Source organism: Dreissena polymorpha, chromosome 2 (genome assembly GCF_020536995.1).
Source record: "Dreissena polymorpha isolate Duluth1 chromosome 2, UMN_Dpol_1.0, whole genome shotgun sequence".
In the NCBI taxonomy this organism is placed as follows: Eukaryota; Metazoa; Mollusca; class Bivalvia; order Myida; family Dreissenidae; genus Dreissena; species Dreissena polymorpha.
The window spans coordinates 92,204,120-92,225,897 of NC_068356.1; the positions used below are offsets into that span (position 1 = coordinate 92,204,120).

General features: G+C 36.2%; 1 protein-coding gene and 1 long non-coding RNA gene across 3 annotated transcripts; both read left to right on the forward strand.

The window, feature by feature from the left end:
- Positions 1-1,286: 1,286 nt before the first annotated feature.
- LOC127868051 (uncharacterized) lies at positions 1,287-19,425 on the forward strand. 2 transcript variants are annotated; one of them, XR_008043862.1, is made up of 4 exons: positions 1,287-1,555; positions 6,092-6,153; positions 6,455-7,694; positions 19,266-19,425. It is a non-coding gene; the product is annotated as an uncharacterized LOC127868051 (long non-coding RNA). The 2 variants fall into 2 exon arrangements; XR_008043861.1 differs by lacking the exon at positions 19,266-19,425 and having other exon boundaries at positions 1,291-1,555; positions 6,455-7,753.
- LOC127868050 (ankyrin repeat and SOCS box protein 13-like) lies at positions 13,278-19,324 on the forward strand. Its single transcript, XM_052409625.1, has 3 exons — positions 13,278-13,367; positions 16,664-16,721; positions 17,689-19,324. The coding sequence occupies exons 2-3, from the start codon at positions 16,711-16,713 to the stop codon at positions 18,971-18,973; spliced, it is 1,296 nt and encodes a 431-aa protein (XP_052265585.1). The 5' UTR covers positions 13,278-13,367; positions 16,664-16,710; the 3' UTR covers positions 18,974-19,324.
- Positions 19,426-21,778: the final 2,353 nt, after the last annotated feature.

The window sequence follows — 21,778 nt, forward strand, 5'->3', positions numbered from 1 at the left end:
CGAGAGCCCTCCTAGCAAAGAGGTGTGGAAAGCCAAACTAAACAGTGCGGTGGACCAGCATATCATTGCGACCTGGCAGGAAGAAATCCAAGAAAACCCCTCTATAAGGTACATTAATACAGATGCCATTTCGGTTGGGAAAACCCACCACCTGTACACCTATGTGAGGCAAAACCGAATAGACATCCTAAGAGCAGAAACCAAAGCAAAGCAGTTGAAAGAACCTACACCTTACAAGCAAACAGAGCAGTCTTCAATCAATACGCTGTAAATCCAACTTGCACACTTTGCAACACAGAACCTGAATGCAGAGTGCACTGTATAGCTAAGTGCCCCACGTATAATACCGTGAGAGATAAATACAGAGCCCATCTCTTTGAGTGCTTGAGTCTACACGGAAGAGAAGAACCGCTGGAGCTAGTGAACAACGCCGATAGCTTCACACAACTGATCCTTGACAACACACATCCTAATGTCAACATAGGAACCTTCCCTCAGAGAAGGAGATAGAAACCATAGAGTTGCTGTCCAGAGAGTTCATCTGGAGTATCCATCTTCTTCGGTGCCGTGAGCAAGCAAAGGGGTCCTGATATCACCTTAAGGGTAATGCTTACGCATATCTGTCGCTACTCGCGATCTTATATTTTAATGTATTTGCTTTTAACTCTTAACTTTTACCATATATGCGTTGGCTACTACCGGTACTATGCTTTTAAGCAAATACTCTTTTTTACTATTGACCGTACTTGATAGCGGCACGCCAGACAAAAAAACTCTGTATATATCTATTTTATTGTGCCAATCCGTCGTTCCGTAGTATACTTTGAGTCAGTGTACCGGATTTCTTTTACATTTTATGGTGATTGACATTTTTTAACATCTGGCTACTTGATAGAATGTACAAAGGCATGTTTTTATCGCGTACGTATATATCTCTGTGATTGTGAGGATTCGTTCATTCTGTGCGACAGCATCAGACACCACCAGAGGCCGCCAACCTCAAACTACCAAGGGCAGAACTACTAGATCTACACCTTGGGCATTGTGTAAACACCGGTCTTACTGACCTGTGTACTAACGGTCGTTGTACTAACACGAAAGGAATTGTGGGTAGCTCTTCTTTTACGAGTGAAAAGTAAAAGCGAAAGTAGGTCAGGTAATCGTGCTTCTGATAATCGCTATCAGTCTTAATAGAGATTCAAAATCAAATTTAAACATAATTAAATAACATTTCTTTAAAAAAACATTCCGTTTTAAACACACAATAAAAGACGATTTTTCTTAACATTATTCTTATTATTAACAGTTTTATTCCTACGCAGAACTACTTTGGCGGAAGCATAACTCCCCAAACCAGGGGAATGTGATGCGTCTTAGTATAGAGGTGACAATAACGTAGTGACTTCACCATCTATGTATAGAATGACACCTTGGGTACTACGATAAGTCAACGGGGGAATCTTACAACAACAACAACAACAGTGGCGGAAGTGAATACATACAACAAGTAATCAAGAAATATTGTTTGTCACAACGAAACATTGGGGCTTAGAAGGTATTACTTTTCTGAACATTAAAAGATGTAAAGATGATTAATGTGTTATAAAATGCACAATTTTATTCTTTTTAATCTTTTGTTACGCTAAACAACGTATTAAACGACAGTAGAGCAGGTTTCGGATGAGACATATTTGGATTGTTTAACATGCTTAAAGCCACACACCTTGAAATTAACGTAAATTTAAGTATAAATAAAAACATATTTTACCTATGCCAATTGGAATATATCTTGTGGTTAAAAGGTAGAAATCCGTCTTTTTTGCACTTTAAAACTAAAAATAATTCCTTTTGTTGAAATGGACATATACATCTAGAAATGCTACTTTCGGTTTTAAAAGCGGTACCGTTTGAAAAATAATAAATTACTTGCTAACTAGGCTATAGATTTAATTGTATCTATGACAATTAAAATACATCTGGTGGTTACAAGGTATAAATCCGTCTTTGTTTGCGCTTTAAAACTTATAAATAATCACGTTTGTCGAAATGGACATATACGTATAGAAATTCTACTTTCGGTTTTAAAAATAAAAAAATAAAAAATAAATTACTTGCTAACTAGGCTGAAGATTTAATTTTTTCTATGCCAATTAGAATATATCTGGTGGTAACAAGGTAGAAATCCGTCTTTTTGCGCTTTAAAATTTAAAAATAATAGCGTTTGTTGAAATGGACGTATACATATAGAAATCATACTTTCGGTTTTAAAATTATAAATAAATTATAAATTACTTGCTAACTAGGCTAAAGATTTAATGACAATTTTGCACAACACACTTTCAAATTGCATGTATATGTATTGATTAATATGTATTTCATTTCAAGGTGTGTGGCTCTGAATAGATATTTTAATCTTAATTAATAAGTATTGAAGTATTTTTTATGCCCCCAGATCAAATGATCAGGGGGTATATTGTTTTTGGCCTGTCTGTCTGTCTGTCATTGTATGTATGTGTCTGTCCCAAAACTGTAAGTTTAACCTTGCTCATAAAATGAAAACTTTGGTCTATGTTCTTTAAACTTCACATGTGCATGCATCTCATTGAGATCTACACTCAAACATGATTTGAGGTCACTAGGTCAAAGGTCAAGGTCACTGTTACCTTTACATTCAAAATATAACCTTGATTCTAAAATAACGTCAGTGCGGCTTCAAAGCGCAGTAGTGGGCATTGTGTTTCACAAACACAGCTCTTGTTTTTTTTTCTCACCCTCTGTTCTTAATAGCATTTCCCGCAGTAGTGGGCATTGTGTTTCACAAACACAGCTCTTGTTGTTTTTTTTTCTCACTCTCTGTTCTTAATAGCATTTCCAATGCAGGTGTGTAAATTGTCCGGATTATTCTGGAAAGCCGGATTTGAGAAGTTCAGAGCATGAATCGGTTTTGAGATTAGTGTAACTCTGATGAATTGTTTAGGAGGGGAGGGGGACGTAGTTACAGATTCATTTAGTGCCGCTGTGCAATTATTAGACAACGAATATTGTATTTGGCATTTCTGGAAATTTGCGCTCAGTACCGATTTTTCTTGGTCTTTTATTTATTAATGTCTGATTGGTTAGCGGCTGGCACGGAAATGAACTGTAACTGACAAAACCTCTTTGCTGCTTTCCGAAAATCTTGCCAATCAACGAAAAGTCCGCCATCTTGAAATGATTGATTAGCAAAGTAAAGCACTGCAATATCATATTGTTAAACAATATGTTTACCAAATTTTATATTGATTGCGCGTTTGCTAGGTACTGTTTTTAATTTTCTGCAGTCAAAGGATATGCATATTTCATTTGATGTGCAAAAGATGTATCCTAATATGTTTTCGAACAGTAGTTTTCGGATACAGTATGGGTCGTCGTTTATAATTTATTTTCGACGTTCTTTAAAACATTTTAATAAAATTACGAATACACATGTGGTGTTACAGATAGTCTGGTTTAAAATATTTGCATTGTACTCGGCAGAAATTGCAACTAGAAAGAACAATTAGCTAGGACTAGAGGTGCTCTGGCCTTTATCCCCGCTGGGGACCTATGGCATCAGACTCCTCGCTTAATTTTCTGGATTTGAAATTTGGAACAACGTTCATGTTCCACATTTAAGCACTTTCTTAAAAGAATTTACGATGCGTCTAAGAGACCAATACATCCACTCATTGAGAGAAACTATGAACAATTCACCAAAACTGAGTGTGTATAAACATATAAAGTAATCGTAAAGTCATGAAAGGTACCTTGACATTCTATGCATACGAAAATACAGGCATTGTTATTCGCAATTTAGATCAGGTTGCCATGAACTTGAAATAGAAAGGGGCCGGTATTATAATATTCCAAAAAAAAACTAAAGAATTTGTAAAGTTTGTGATCAAAAACAAGTTGAAACAGAATATCATTTTGTTCTTATCTGTCCAATTTAAGGTCACGATTGATTCCGGGTATATTCTGTATAAATCCCAATGTAATAAAATTTCATATACTAATGTCAAGTCAAAATGAACCTTATATTAAGGACCTAGCATCGTATATTTACCTTGCTTTAGTTAGATGGAAGGTGTTACTTATGTTGTAGGGAAGCTACTTATCTTTTCTACCTTGTCCAATATGCTAATTCTAAACCGATTCATGCTTGATGTTGTTTTGTGCACACATGCTTTTATATATATGCAATTATGTTCCATAACTGGTGGCAGGGGCCGGTGGCCTGTATATCACAATAAACCTTTGTTGTTGTTGTTGTTGTTGACACTCCTGCAAATGTAAATGCAAAGATCTATAAATACACATACACAAAGATTGGAAACATTAGAAAGTATTGGAAATTCTCGCAGCGAATACGAGATCTGCATCATGTGACATCAATAGGACAGTTGCTGATCTTCCTCTGTTATCTGGTGATATCATTAGCTATGGCAAAGTGTCCACCTGCTTTATTCCAACAAACAAAATTTCATGACTTCGCACAGCAGAACTAAAAACATGTGAAACATAAAAAGCTGATAGTAGCGTTCATATATTAAAAGTGATTCAAAAATAAAACTTAATAGATTTGAAAAAATATGTGTCTTTGACCCAATACTGCACAACAATACGTTATTATAGTATTAAACGCCAAGCTAGCTTTTTAAAAAGTACACCCTTCAATACGCCATTCCATTTATCTTAAATAATATATCTAAATATCTGGAAATAATAAATAAAGTATAAGTATATAAGTGATATCAAAATCTGTAGTCTGTAACTTTTTGCTTTTAACTTTAAAGGGGCCTTTTCACAGATTTTGGCGTGTTTTGAAGTTTGTCATTAAATGCTTTACATTGATAAAGGTAAACATTTAATTTTAAAAGCTCCAGTTAAAAATCAAAAATAAAATTTTAAAAAAGGAAAATAGGTAGCCCGCAGCAGGGCTCGAACCTGTGACCACCGGAAGCCTGAAGTAAACACGCATTAGCCAACTGAGCTATCCTGCCAAGCATACATAAGATCCGTATTTTGTACTTTATGTAGGCAATCTTCGTAGTTTTACAAATTTAAACGACAACAACAGAACTCTCCAAATTATTCAATCGTTTCGCGTTGCAACGCTTTATAATTTTTAGGTTTTTAAATCGTCAAAAGATGCATATAATGGCTATATTAGACCATGGCAAATGTTCAGTAATACTTTTACCTCACAAATATCATAACTAAACAGAAAATTTGCGAATCTGAAACAACTTTTTACAATTTTGTCAATTTACCAAACCGTGAAAAGATCCCTTTAATATTTTTGCCGGTATTAAATAACAATACTTTGAGAGATTTCAGGGCGAGATAGATTATTTAAAAGAATATATCTGTCTTTGCGTAAAAATTAATTGTTTCTTTATAAATACTTATGATTTACATATTATTTTCGAGGTAATATTAAAATGTACATGCAACGAAAACATTTTGATTTTAACGTGAATAGTCTTGTAGATATCTTTGTAACATTTCAGGCCGATGCATATTTTGGTTATTGAAAAATACATATTTGCCTTTGCCCTCAACTGTACTATTCCTAAATTATGAATCTTATTTCAGAGGTTATATAAAAAGCTAAAGATGAAAATAGCGATTTTAACAGAAGCAGTTCAAAAAATATTCAGTGGCGAAACTTTGAAAGATTTCTGCAGCATATTTTTTTATTGAAAAAATCATATCTGTCTTTGCATTAAACTGTAATTTTATTTAAGTTTCTTGATCAAGTATCATTTTACTTATTACTCATGAATAATATCAGCAAGACAATAAACAATTTGGAAGCGCATATGCATTTTCTATAAGGGAGACCATGTCCCCATTGTGAATTAAGAGCGTTTACTGGTATGCCTGTGACACCACAAGCCTGCACATCTGTAGAAATGATTATAACGATATGATGACGCACGTCACTTTCTCATGTGACTAAAATCTCGTCTCCAGGCGAAAATCCCTGAAAACCTGATAAGGCTAATCTTTTTTTCCTGATAGATCTTTGTTCTTTTGTTCATGTAAAAGCAATATTGTGCATTTGCAGGATACAGGCTGGTTGACCATTACTAGAGTGTCAGAAGACAGATCCAGAACAATGGAAGAATTGTAAGATTTTTATATACATGTATTTATATATAAAAATGGTTTTTATACAAATATATGTTTTGAAATTATAAGACATTCTGAAAATATGATATAAGGCAAAGCATGATACACAGTTGGGCGGTATGATATTATATTTAACTGCTATAAAATCAAAATAAACAAACAGAAAGAGACAATGTTGTTTGTCATGTGTTATCAATAATTGAATTAATTGATGCAACTTTACATCTGTATGCATATTTTAGCATGAATACATGCGTAATTGTTAGAACATGTTTGTATGGTCCATTGTAATTTTCAGGAAATTTTGTCAAGCCGCAAACGCAAACAATATTGAGTATGTTAGAGAAGTCTTAGCAGGTGAACACGGAAGTGTGACCAGTGAAGATGTCAATCTAGCTTTAATCAAAGCAGCTTTAAATGGTCATGAAGAATGCGTGAGGTTGTTGTTGGATCACAGTGCCAACATAAATGCCACAAATGGTGCAGAAGACACTGCTCTGAGTACTGTTGAAGAAAGCGTGCACTTAAGCATTCCGAAGTTCATTTACATGCTGCATGGTTATTCCTCTCTGATGTTCACTGTGTTGCAACGACCTGAAAATTATAGGAAGATTCTGCGGCTGTTACTGGATGCCGGTATGAACGTGAATGAAATTGATCATCAAGATATGACTCTTCTTCATCATGCAGGGAATAAGTGTACCGAAGATGTGATTGAAATGCTCATAGAAGCCGGGGCGAAAGTGAACACGAAAGATGTTTATGGGGTTACACTCTTATGTCAGCAGCTGCTAATTGCAAAATCAACAATGTGAAAGTGATGTTAAAGTATGGAGCAGATGTAAGTTTGTTTTGTAAGGCCAAAAGAACTGCCCTTTCTAAGGCTGCAATAACTGGCTCAGGGGACCTAATTCAGACATTACTGGAAGCTGGGGCCGATGCAAACTTCAAGGATGCTCATGATCATACCCCAGTCTTCACAATAACTACGCAGGTGTCAAGTGCTTGATCCAGGCAGGTTGTGACCTTGAAACGCCGTGTCGTGATCTGTCATCGCTTCAACCAATGTCGTGTTGTCAATATGTTGTGCACAGGAAAAATGTAAAACTGTTGCAGATGTTGTACCTTGCAGGTGCATTCACTTACAAGACTCTTTACGAGGCAGCTTTGGACCAGCAATTGAAGCACGACTCTTCAGATAACCCTGATTTCTTTCATGAACTGAACACCCTTGCATTGAACCCAAGGTCCCTACGCCATACGTGTAGGATTTTTATCAACAAAAATCTGCATTTCTGTGTGGAAAATGGCAGGACTTGTATAGTGCTTACTTTGGATAATATCAACAGTCTTCCAGAAGTTTGCATTTAAGTTGTTCTTGGTGAGTTATCATTTAAAAATACTCAGATTTTAAATTTGATGGACAAGGAATATTTATAAAAATGAATGTTTTCTTTTAAAATGTTGGTGTTTAAAGCAATTATATGTGATTTTAATGTCAAAATTATGTTCTCACAATCTTAAACCAACATATGAAGGTATGTAATAGTAAATTTAGTAACAATCTTGATATTTTAATTAAATACTATTTAAGTTGTGTTTATTTCCTTGAAATTTATAACGCTGATACAAACATGTTTATATGTTTCAAAACCAAATTGTGGAATATGAACAAATCTGTACAGGCAACGTAAGCGGCCCTATTGTAGTCAGGATCCTTAAGTCGGCATGTTTATATATACGTCATTTCCTTTTTCAATTTGACATTGACGAGTGTTGGGCGCTTGAAATTTGAAAGGTAAATATATTTACTAAATTCAGAATTTAAAATCATCTTTAAAAATAACAAATATATTATAGCAAATAAACGCAAATCCCATGCTCAGTGTAGCGGTACAAATGTCATAGCGGTCGAAAGCAGTGTCCGATTTATCGTGTCAAAGGCGATAACGTCCTCGAAGTTGGTAAGAAGCCTTCTGAGTGTTATGAACACGTGACCAGAAACACAAGCCATTGAAAATTTTAATGCGCTATCTTCATTAGACCTGAAACTGCAATTAATTTATAGATATACGCGTAAATTTCGTTGACGACTTTATGGCTTACATGACGACTTAAAAGCACACCCATACATAAAATTAAAATTAACTGTTTTAGTGATTCAGTCATAGAAATAATATTAACCTTACTTCATTTGATGCTAACACGTTTCAGAAATATTGAAAGAGATCGAACAAAACGCAAACTGCGGCAATGGTCACAGCACAATATGGATGAAGTTTTTAAGTGCGTCCAAGCCGGCAAACTATCGATTTCTGCAGCGGCTAAAAATAGTGTCCCCAGAATGACATTAGCTGATATAGTGTCCCCAGAATGACATTAGCTGATATAGTGTCCCCAGAATGACATAAGCTGACAGGCTGTCAGGGAGGGTGAAACTTGCCGACAAAATGGGGGCCTCAACCAACCTCTGCAGAAGACGAGACGTCGCTTTGTAATGATATCGATTACATGACGAAACGCGGTTTACCATTGATAATCAGCGATATCAAAGGCTTTGCATTTTCAATCGCAAAAGAACGTGGTAATGCTGATACTTTTGAAAAAGATGGTCCGTCGAGGAAGTGGTGGCGAGGATTCAAAAAGCGGCATCTCGAATTTGGTCTCAAGCGCACTGATGCGTAAGATAGGGGAAGGGCTGTTATGGGTAGCACACATGTCATCAAGGGGTACTTCGATCGTCTCAAGGCCACACTAGATGAAAACATTATTTGATTAGCCCTAAAGAAAAGAATATATAACTGTGATGAAGCGGCATTGTATCTCAATAAGTCTACCCAGAAGGTTGTGGTTCCTATCCGCCAGAAACACGCACACTCTGTCGCTGTTGCAACTAGTGAGCATATTTCTTCACTGGTGTGTAAATGCAGCTGGCAGTGCAATACCACCCATGGTCATTTTTTCGGGGATTTTTTCGGGAGGCCCATACCTTAAAAATGGACCTAGCAACGCTCCATATTCTGCGTCTGAGTCTGGATTCATGAATAAACATACTTAATGTATTTTGAATTGTTTGAGAAATGTTTCCTTAAGCATTGCGTATCAGACAGGCCAGTTCGTCTCATTCAAGACGGCGCATCATCTCACGTTAGCGTCCCACTGCTTAAGTCAGCCATTGCTTACGATGTCATCTTACTCAGTCTGCCGCCGAAAACAACACACATGCTCCAACCTTAGACGTGGCTGTGTACAGAAAACGAAGACAGAAACGGCTAAAATCATGTCAAAGGTATTGCCTCGCTATGCATACATGCAAAACTATGTTAGCACTCACACACACACACGCACGCACGAACTCACGCACACGCGCACACACACACACACACTATGATGGTTGTTAACAGGACAATGACATACACGTTCAAGGGTAATATTAAAGTAAGTACAAAAAATTAACAAAATTATATATATATATATATATATATATATGACACAGATTTTAATTAAATATGCATATAATATAGCAGTATATAAGTTAAAAACATGGCTTATTTGATTGACACAAATATTTTGCACAGCAAAATAAGAATTAGTAACATCACACAAATCAAACAATGCATTTATGAATTCATTATCTATAAGCCCACTACAAGCATGCAATTGCTGCATTATACCAAAAGAATCAAGGTGCAATTCAGTTTTTTCAGGCCAGGTTGTTTTTCAAACCGAATGAAGGGGAGGTAGAGGCGGCTATTTTTTTAAATTCCTTTATTCCATCCTAAACAAATCATTCACGATTTGCACATATAAGAGATTTATATCCTAAAACTGACCATATGCATTTAGATTGTTAGATTGGTTGAGTACTGTACATTTACTTTGAAATTACTCTGGCATTATAAAATAACTAATAACTCCTGTTGTTCATACACTGAATGGGGTAAACATCAGATACATAACACACAGAGCAACTTCCACTTCACTTCAATTGTCTTTAATACATTTATTGCACTTATGAACATCTGTAATTGTAAACAATCCTGAACGTTTCCAAACGAATGCGGCGGGGCATAAGAAACTAAATATTTTAGTGAACTAGCAAAACGGCATGATACCAATTGATAACAAGCATTTTGATGCGCCAGGGACTTAAAGGGGCCTTTTCACGTTTAGGTAAATTGACAAAATTTAAAACAAATTGTTTCAGAATCGCAAATTTTCGATTTAGTTATGATGTTTGTGAGGAAACAGTAATACTGAACATTTTCAATGCTCTAATATAGGCATTATTTGCATCTTTTGACGATTTAAAAACCTGAAAACTATAAAGCGTTGCAACGCGAAACGATTGAATAATTTGCTCTGTTCTTGTCGCTATATTTAAAAAAAAACTACGATGATTGCTTATACCGGTATATAGTATAAAATACATCTGACATTGTATGCAGAAGAATGGTCGAGGGGTCTAAGTCGGAGACTGTTTACGCCAAGACTCCAGGGATCAGTGGTTCGAGCCCTGTTGAGGGTTACTTTTTTATGCCCCCGGATCGAAAGATCGGGGGTATATATTTTTTGCCTGTCTGTTATGCATTCATTGTGTGTGTCCCAAAACTTTAACCTTGGATAAAGTTTTGCAATAACTTTTGCATTATTGAAGATAGCAACTTGATATTTGGCATGCATGTGTATCTCATGGAGCTGCACATTTTGAGTGGTGAAAGGTCAAGGTCATACTTCAAGGTCAAAGGTCAAATATATGGCTTCAAAGCGGCGCATTAGGGGTCATTGTGTTTTTGACAAACACATCTCTTGTTCTTTTTTTTAAATTTTATTCTTGACTTTTTACATTTATCAATAGAAAGCATTTAATGACAAACTTCAAAACATGCCAAAATCTGTGAAAAGGCCCCTTTAATCTAGGGCAGTTTATCTGAATAATAATCAGTACCGGTAATTATTGGTATTATATATGCATTCGATTGTGCCGTGTTTTTGTGGTAATAGAGCACGTCAGGTGGCATAGTGCCGTCTTGTTATGGTATTAGAGACACGCCAGTTGCCATAGTGCCGTGATGCTATGGTAATAGAGACACGTCATGATTCAAAGTGCCGTGTTGATGTATGGTAATAGAGACCGGACAGGTAAGATGATGCCGTATTATTATAGAAGAAGAATCAAGTCAGGTTTAGTTGTGCCATGCCGATGCGGTAATATAAACACGTCAGATTTCATAGTGCCGTGTTGTTATGGTGATAGAGACACGACAGGTTTCATGGTGTCGTGTTGGTGCGGTAATAGAGACACAACAAGATTTATGGTGCCGTGTTTACATGTATATGAAGTAGAGACACGACAGGTTTAATAGTACCTTGTTGTTATGGAAATAGAAATACGACAGGTTTCATGAGGCTGTGTTATTATGGTAAAAGAGACAGGACAGGTTTCTTAGTGCCTTGTTGCTAAGGAAATAGAGACAATACAGTTTTCACTTTTCCGTGTTGTTATGGTTAACGAGACAGTTCAGGTTTCATACTTCCATGTCGGTTCCACACTTGAGACACGACATGTTTCATGAATTAAGCCGTGTCGTTGCGGTAAAAGAGACACTTCAGGTGGCATAGTGCCGTGTCGGTTCGGAGATAGAGACACGACATATTTTATGGTGCCGCGGTTTTATAGTAATAGACAGGACAGGTTTCATGGTGCCGTGTTGTTATGGTAGTAAAACCTGTCATGTTGTATGGTACCGTGTTGTTATGGTAATAGAGACATGTCAGGTTTCATGGTACCTTGTTGTAATGGTAATAGAGACATGTCAGGTTACATAGTACCGTATTGGTGCGGTAATAGGGACACGACTGGTTTCAAAGTGTCGTGTTGGTGAAGTAATAGAGACAGGACAGTTTTCATGGTGCCGTGTCGATATGGTAATAGAGACATGTCAGATTTCATGGCGCCGTGTCTTTATGATAATAGGGACATGTCGGGTTTCATGGTGCCGTGTCGATGCGGTAAGAGAGACACGACAGGTTTCATGGTGCCGTGTTGGTACGGTTATAGAGACATGACAGGTTTCACGGTGCCGTGTTGGTAGGCCTACGGTTATAGACACACGGCAGGTTTCATGGTGCCTTGTCCTTACGGTAATAGAGGTATGCCGGATTTCATAGTGCTGTACGTGTTGGTACGGTAATGGATACACATCAGGTCTAGTTACGTAGCTCCGAGGCGTAAATAAAGAAACGCCAGATTTCATATTGCATTGGTATAATGGTAATAGAGACATGCACTATTTCAATGTGCCTTGTTGTTGCTGTAATAAAAGCACGACGTCCACCTCGCTCCGATAAAATATGGGTTACTGTATGAGCGTAAAGTGCCGTCCCAGATTAGACTGAGCAATCCGCACATGGTTATCAGGAACGACACTAAACGCTTTTATGTATTTTTGTTTAATTCCCCTCTAACCCCAATCAAGTTAATGCGGAAAGTGTTGTCCTTATGTGGCTTGTTCGAAGTGCACCGGCTAGTCTTGGACGACAATTCACTATCATGCATCAAGTCAAGTTTTCCCAGAACGGAGCTTATTAGCCCAACCGATGAGGAGGCGGCACCTGGGTTGCCTTTCTGTGTACTTTTATACATGAAATACTTTACCCAGACAAGTGTGTTGCTTCTAATGAGTCAACGGCGCTCATAGCCGCTTGTGCATTATCCGGATAATTTCCTGGGAAAATTAAGCACGGCTTTATATATCTTGCATTGCCATGTGGGGACATTAGATCTGCAAACAGTGTAACTAACAATTCTTGCGTTTCGCAAATCTGTCAGTCTAAAGCATTCCAAAAACTAAACAGTTTTCTTCTTTTTTTAAATTGCGTATTCTAATTTTCACGTTAATTTTTTGTTCATGTGACTTAAAAATTGTCCCATGCTGATTGTGGTCCCAAACATATGAATCATAGTTAAATATCGCCTATTGGGTCTTACATTAGTTCTTCTTGAATGCTATGAGCTTTTACATACGAACAGCTCAGCGACCCGGATGGTCAATAGCTTGAAGTTGGCTGATTGCAATTTTAGTCTTACATTTTAATCGATCACAGTTACTTTTTTGTCAAAACAAGCATGCAATGGCGGAAGTGAATGAATATGTAGCATGTAATCAAAAACAAGTGTTTTATCACAAAGATACATTGGTGCTAAGAAGGTATTATTTTTATGAAAATAAAAAGATACAAATATGATTAGTGTGTTATTAAATGCATTATTTGATTCTGTTTAATCGTTTGTTACGCTTGACAACGTATAAAACTACAGTAGAGTAGGTTTCGGATGAAAAGTATTTGGATTTTTCAACATACTTAATATTAATAGATATTTTAATCTGAATTATTAAGTGTTGAAGTATTTTTATATGTTGTTCTCACCCTCTGTTCTTATTAGCATTTCCAAATGTAAATGTTCACTCAATTTAAATACAGTGTACAGGTTTTTCCCCCAAGATATTATTTTAAGGCTTGATTGGTCATTGTCGGCTCGGTTACTTCTTAAATGTACACTGGGTACCTTTAAGTATACTTAAATTTATGCCTTGTGCGGAAAATAGACTTACACGTACCCGGCCAATTTAGACTGTACCAGAGTTTTATTCCCGCCCAAAATCCGATGTGGAAAAACATGCTACGGAATACAAAACTAAATTCTTTTTAAACAAAACCTGCCTCAATATGCTTTGTTGAGTAGGAGTTTAGATAAGATAGAGGCAATTTTACAGAATAATAAATTTGAACATAATTAATTAGATAAAATTAGCCTACAACAACAAATTATATGTTATAATTCCCGGGTACGTTTCAGCGTATTTTCCGTACCCGGGGTACATTAAATTACACTTATGAGTACCCAGGGTATATTTAGGTAGTATCCAAGCTGACAATGACCAATCGAGCATTATTTAGGCACAGCGATATATATGATTGCTTAAAAAAATGTCAACTAAAGCAGAGAAAGTTGAGATGTGTACTTTTTTATTAAAAAAACAAGTAGTGCATTTTTTTTTTTTGAATATGGTGAACCTGTTCTCTCAATTGAAAATTAAGTTGTTTATGTTTTATTTAAAGTGTTTAAAGTCAGGCCTTTTCTGCTCCATTTTGGGAAAACGCCACACTGGAATTTTGGGAATTTCGTGTCGTGAAAAACCCCATTTTGGGAAAAAAAATAATCGCAAAACTGGCTCAATTGGGAAAAATAATCGCATGTAAATAGTGTTTCTTATATTTCAAAGAAGCCATTAACTGGCAAGTAACGACTATTTTGATAACATATTATTAAAATTTTACAAAATCTTATGAACATGTGTGATAAGTTCAGGATTTTTTATCTGATTTTGGGGAAAGGGCCTGGCCTTTTTTGAGGGGAAAAAAGTTGCACGAAACGCCGGTTTTGGGGAAAAATAAGGAAAGTCTTAAATAATCAATTTAACATATTTTACTGTTTAAAAAAAAAAATCAAGGCAACAGATAATTTAATTATGCAATATTTTTCTATTTTTTACACCGAATCAGGTTAACTTATATATTTAAAGGTTTAAAAAAAAAAATTTTTTTTTTGGAATTGGGGGAATTTTTTTTTCAATTGGGAAAAAAACAATCAGATTGGGGCTGATATTGGGACACATGGCATAGGGCGGAAAAGGCCTGAAAGTGCCTACTATTATTGTACACACCTGCATGTGGACAGCATGTATTTAGCTGCCTGAGCGCCAATCAGATAATACTATGAAGGAGAATTGATGGACAGTTAGCAAAAATCTGGACCAAACTGGATTTAGTTACAGCGAGTCTTTTACTCAATTGAGAAAAATTATCCATACCTTACTAATTGGAAAAATTAAGCGTGAAAACCCCTGAAATAAGGAACATTTGCGTAGTGAAATCTTCAGATAAGGAATAATGGGTCATTTAAATTGTTTATAACTTGAACATACCCATTCAAATACTCATTTACTTGCTTGAATTGTAAAGTTAAAGTGCTCATTTTATTTTTTCACTTGCAGATAATGCACTTTTGGAACAAAATTGTCCTTCCTTTTGGTAATTTTTTCATACAAACATTGGGAAATATGCAGTTTTTATACGCCCGTCTATGACGGGACGTATTATGGTATACCCTGCGTCTGTCTGTCCGTCCGTCCGTCCGTCTGTTAATGTCGTACGCTACGTCAAATATCCTTTGACAGATTTTCTTCAAATTTTAACACAATCTTAATATTGATAAACCCTGATCCCCTTTCGTTTTTGACGGAATTCTGAATTGTCGTTCCAGAGTTATGGGACTTTGTTCGTCAAAATTTCGTGATTTCATTGAATGTCCTACTGTAGCTCAAATATCCTTCGATGGATTTTTTTCAAATTTCAACACAATCTTAATATTGATAAACCCTGATCCCCTTTCGTTTTTGACGGAATTCTGAATTGTCGTTCCAGAGTTATGGGACTTTGTTCGTCAAAATTTCGTGATTTCATTGAATGTCCTACTGTAGCTCAAATATCCTTCGATGGATTTTTTTCAAATTTCAACACAATCTTAATATTGATAAACCCTGATCCCCTTTCGTTTTTGACGGAATTCTGAATGGTCGTTCCAGAGTTATGGGACTTTGTTCGTCAAAATTTCGTGATTTCATTGAATGTCCTACTGTACCTCAAATATCCTTCGATGGATTTTTTTTTTTTTTTTTTTTAGTATCCCTGAAAAATTGAACAAGGTGAGCTTTTTTCTATTCCGATTGTACACTACCACTTACCCATCTACATTTCTCTTTTATTATTGGTCAAAATATCTATAACAGGTTTACTTCAACTCCATATCCTCTAAAGAAATGCATACATATACTCAAAAAAAGATATGGTATGAATGTCAAGGAGACGGCGCTCCATGCTCATGTACTTATAAAATAAACCATGTATTCAAATACAAATAAACTGAAGTAAAAAAATGATTCAAAGGGTTATTTATTACCTTACTAGTTCATTGGCGAACGACGGGCGTATCATGCGCTCATGGCGCAGCTGTTTATTTTTCTATATTGGGAAAGTACCTTTAATATGTACTTTATTAAGAAGGAAAAAAATAGCTGAGTTAAAAAAAAGCCATTTATCACACACTTGTCTTGTGTAAGCATCTAGACACACGCAGCGAACAAGTACTTTCATGATATGATTTGTCATATGCAAGATGCAAAAATTAAATCTTGGAAGCGCATGTGAACAATTCAAGCACTGAATAACTATAATCAGTTTGACCCCGTTGAAGTGATAGCAAAGCGGTGCCACTGCGCTAAAAATACCTCTGGAAAAGCCGTGGGTTTTAATTCAATGTAAGTTAAATATGATATGATATCGTCTGACATTTGTATAATTCTGCTGATGGAAAGGATGTTTTTTGCATAAAGATTGCTTTTCTCTTTCATGTTCATGTAGAAGCAATATCGTGTATTTGCAGGATACAGACTGGTTGACCATTGACCAGTGTCAGACAGATCCAGAACAATGGAAGAATTGTAAGAATAATATACTGTATACATGTTTTTGTCCCCTACCGGTTTCACCAGAGGGGACATATGGTTTGCGCTCTGTGTGTCTGTCTGTCTGTCTGTGGGTCTGTTTGTCACACTTTTCTGGATCCTGCGATAACTTTAAAAGTTCTTAATATTTTTTCATGAAACTTGAAACATGGATAGATGGCAATATGGACATTATGCACGTCATTTAATTTTGTTCCTACGTCAAAAATTATGGTTGCTATGGCAACAAATAGACTAGAAATACTGATGAAAATGGTGGTTTTATGGATCCTGCGATATCTTTAAAAGTTCTTAATATTTTTTCATGAAACTTGCAACATGTATAGATGGCAATATGGACATTATGCACGTCATTCATTTTGTTCCTACGTCAAAAATTATGGTTGCTATGGCAACAAATAGACTAGAAATACTGCTGAAAATGGTGTTTTTCTGGATCCTGCGATATCTTTAAAAGTTCTTAATATTTGTTCATGAAACTTGCAACATGGATAGATGGCAATATGGACATTATGCACGTCATTTCATTTTGTTCCTACGTCAAAAAATGTGGTTGCTATGGCAACCAAAAAAAAACAATCTGAAAATGGTGGAATTTCTGACAATGGTGGAGCCGTAAGAGGACCATATTGCTCGACAATAGCCTTGTTATATATAATAAGTATAAATTGCAAAATTTAATGGGTTTTATACAAATATATGTTTTGAAAGTATTAGACAGTCTGAAAATATGATATAAGACAAAGCATGATACACAGTTGGACGTTATGATAATATCCTTACCTGCTATTAAATCAAAATAAACAAACAGAAAGAGACAATGTTTTTTGTAATCTGTTTTCAATAATTGCATTTATAGATCATGCTGCTTAACATCTGTTTGCATATTTTAGCATGAATGCAAGCGTAATTGTTAGAACATGTTTGTATGGTTCATTTTCAGCAAAATATTTGAAGCCGCAAGCGCAAACAATATTGAGTATGTGAGAGAAGCCTTAGCAGGAGAACACGGAAGTGTGGACAGTGAAGATGTCGGTCTAGCTTTAATCAGAGCAGCTACAAATGGTCATGAAGAATGTGTTAGGTTGTTGTTGAATCACAGTGCTAACGTTAATGCCACAAATGGTGCAGAGGACACTGCTCTGAGTACTGCTGCAGAAAGCGGGCACTTCAGCATTGTGCGACTCGTTTTAGATAAAGGTTGTGATCTCAATCACCAGAACGCAAGCGGCTATACGGCTTTAATGAAAGCTTGCGAAAACGGGCATGTTGAAGTGGTTGACTTTCTGTTGAAGTCCGGTGCAAAAGATGTGTCTGAAGATGTTTCTGAAGAACATGCGGGAGTCCCAAACGGAGTCCCAAGACTTCCTAAGTACATGCCACATGGTTATTCTTCTCTGATGGTCACTGTGTTGAAACAGCCTGAACATTTTAAAAAGATTCTGAGATTGTTACTGGATGATGGTATGAACGTGAATGAAATTGATCTTCAAGATATGACTGTTCTTCATCATGCAGCAAATAAATGTACCGAAGATGTGATTGAAATGCTCCTAGAAGCTGGGGCGAAAGTGAACACGAAAGATGTTTGGGGGGTTACACCTCTTATGTCAGCCGCTGCTTATTGCAAAATCAACAATGTGAAAATAATGTTAAAGTATGGAGCAGATGTAAGCTTATTTTGTAAGGCCAAAAGAACTGCCCTTTCTATTGCTGCAAGAACTGGCTCAGGGGAACTAATTCAGACATTACTGGAAGCTGGGGCAGATCCTAACTTCAAGAATGCTCATGGTCATACCCCAGTCTTTATTGCTCTTGTTCACAATAACTACGCAGGTGTCAAGTGCTTGATCCAGGCAGGTTGTGACCTTGAAACACCGTGTCGTGATCTGTCATCGCTTCAACCAATGTCGTGTTGTCAATATGCTTTGCACAGGAAAAATGTAAAGCTGTTGAAGATGTTGTACCTTGCAGGTGCATTCACTTACAAGACTCTTTACGAGGCAGCTTTGGACCAGCAGTTGAAGCACGATTCTTCAGATAACCCTGATTTCTTTCATGAACTGAACACCCTTGCATTGAACCCAAGGTCCCTACGCCATACGTGTAGGATTTTTATCAACAAAAATCTCGGTGCCAGATTTCCTAAATGCCTTCCGAAATTGGCTCTTCCAACGCCACTGTTTGACTTTCTTTGCTACTCAGACATGAATTCTTATACAGATTAAAACTTTTCTGTGTGGAAAATGGCAGGACTTGTAGAGTGCTTACTTTGTATAATATCAACAGTCTTCCAGAAGTTTGCATTTAAGTTGTTCTTGGTGAGTTATCATCAGTATTTGTTATGCTTTTAATCAGGTTTGCTTCATGGCTTATTAAAAAATACTCAGATTTTAAATTTGATGGACAAGAAATATTTATAAAATGAATGTTTTCTTTTAAAATGTTGGTGTTTAAAGCAATTATATGTGATTTTAATGTCAAAATTATGTTCTCACAATCTTAAACCAACATATGAAGGTATGTTAAATTAAATATAGTAACAATCTTGATATTTTAATTAAATACTATTTAAGTTGTGTTTATTTCCTTGAAATTTATAACGCTGATACAAACATGTTAATATGTATTTGTTTCAAAACCAAATTGTGGAATATGAATAAATATGTACAGACAAACGTATGCGGCCCTTTTGTCGTCAGGATCCTTATGTTGGCATGTTTATGTATGTATGTATGATTTCCTTTTTTCAATTTGACATTGATGAGTGTTGGGCGCTTGAAATTTGAAAGTTAAATATATTTACTTATTTCAGAATTTATAATCATCTATCTTTAAAAATAACAAATAGATTATAGCAAATCCCATGCTCAGTGGAGCGTTACAAATGTCATACCGGGCAAAAGCATTGTCCGATTTATCTTTTCAAAGGCGATAACGGCCTCGTAGTTAGTAAGAAGCCTTCGGAGTGTTAGAAACACGAAGCATTGACAAATTTAATGCGTTATCTCCCTTTGACCTGAAACTGAAATAAATATTTGGATATACGTGTAAATTAGGTTGACGACTTTTTGGCACACATGACAACTTAAAAGCACACACATACATAAAAATACATTAACTGTTTTAGTGATTCAGTCATAGACAATAACATTAACGTTACTTCATTTGATTCTTACACATTTCAGAAATATGGAAAGAGATCGAACAAGAAATATCTTTAAAAAGATTTATGGCGTTGATGTTGTAATGTTTGCGACCAGTAAAAGGAGATGGAAGGAAGCAACCATGTATTTATGCTCCTCCAAAAAAAATAAGGGGGAGCATATTGTCGCCGCTTTTTTCTGTCTGTCTGTGTGTCCGTCCGTTTACAATTTTTGTCCGTTCTTTTTCTCAACTTATGACCGGAATTCAATGAAACTTAATGGGAAGCTTCACTACCAAGAGGAGATGTGCATATTATCAGCGGGTTTTGGTCGGATGATTTTTCACAGAGTTATGGCCCTTTGAAATTTTCCATTAACTGTACATATAGTGCAATTCTTGTCCGGGCTATTTCTCAGCAACTTATGACCAGAATTCAATTAAACTTTATGGGAAGCTTCAATACCAAGAGGAGATGTGCATATTATCAGCGGGTTCTGGTCAGATGATTTTTCACAGAGTTATGGCCCTTTGAAATTTTCCATTAACTGTACATATAGTGCAATTCTTGTCCGGGCTATTTCTCAGCAACTAATGACCGGAATTCAATGAAACTTTATGGGAAGCTTCACTACCAAAAGGAGATGTGTATATAATCAGCGGGTTCTGGTCGGATGATTTTTCACAGAGTTATGGCCCTTTGAAATTTTCCATTAACTGTACATATAGTGCAATTCTTGTCCGGGCTATTTCTCAGCAACTAATGACCGGAATTTAATAAAACTTTATGGGAAGCTTCACTACCATGAGGAGATGTGCATATTATCAGCGGATTCTGGTCGGATGATTTTTCACAGAGTTATGGCCCTTTGAAAATTTTATATAAAAAAATTATTGTCCCCCCAACTACTGTGCCCTCAAGAAGTTTCCTTTTATCTGAATATATAGTGCAATATTGTGACAAAAAAAACTTTAGGGAGCATCACCCATCTCCGACGGTTTCTTGCTTAATGAAGGTTGTGAGTGATAATAAGATAATATCTTTTACTGTATTAACAAATAAGAAATGAAGAACAAGACGAGACGAAATTGTATGTTTTATTGTCAATAAGTATTGTAATGACTATGTTTTCATATTTGAACGAGTCGGCTCTAGGATAGGTGCCCCCCCCCCCCCCCCGGAGAACTGCCCCCTCAAAGATTTCTCGCTGGGCGGAGAACTGCCCCCTCACTGTTTTTTAATGGGGCGGAGAACTGCCCCCTCACTGTTTTTTAGTGGGCGGAGAACTGCCCTCCTGCTGAAAAATAGGGGGCGGAGAAGTGCCCTCCTGTCAGAATTGAAGATCCGGAGAAGTGCCCCCTAAATAAAGAAATTGCGCGGCGAGTAAAGTCGATATATAGATCGAGTATTACAATGACAAAGAACGCCAATAACTTTCTTGCTAATATGGTTAGAAAGTAAGCGAAATTTATGCAATTAATAAAAGGTATAAAACAGCAGATAATACCTGCATCGACGTCGCCATATTGATAATAACGTGATTTTCCCCTTTTTGCTATTAAATAGTTATCGCGGCTGAATTATTTGATATTTTCCCCGTCAATTAAATAAACAATTAGTATGAAATTTATCACATCCTTATGCAAGCTGAAAACACTAATTTATTTGTTTATTTTCTCCAATAACGGATTTCGACGGTTCAATACAATAAACCCGTATGCGGCTTTCTTCAAAGGTAACAAGTGCTCAACAATTAAAGTCCGCCCGGTCTACCAATTAAAAGATAAAAATATCGCGGTGCTTATCGTTAACGGTAACACGTTCGCAGCCTGTCTAATTAGCTGCAAATTAAAGCAAACTGAAACCGATTTTGTTTTTGAAAATGCAC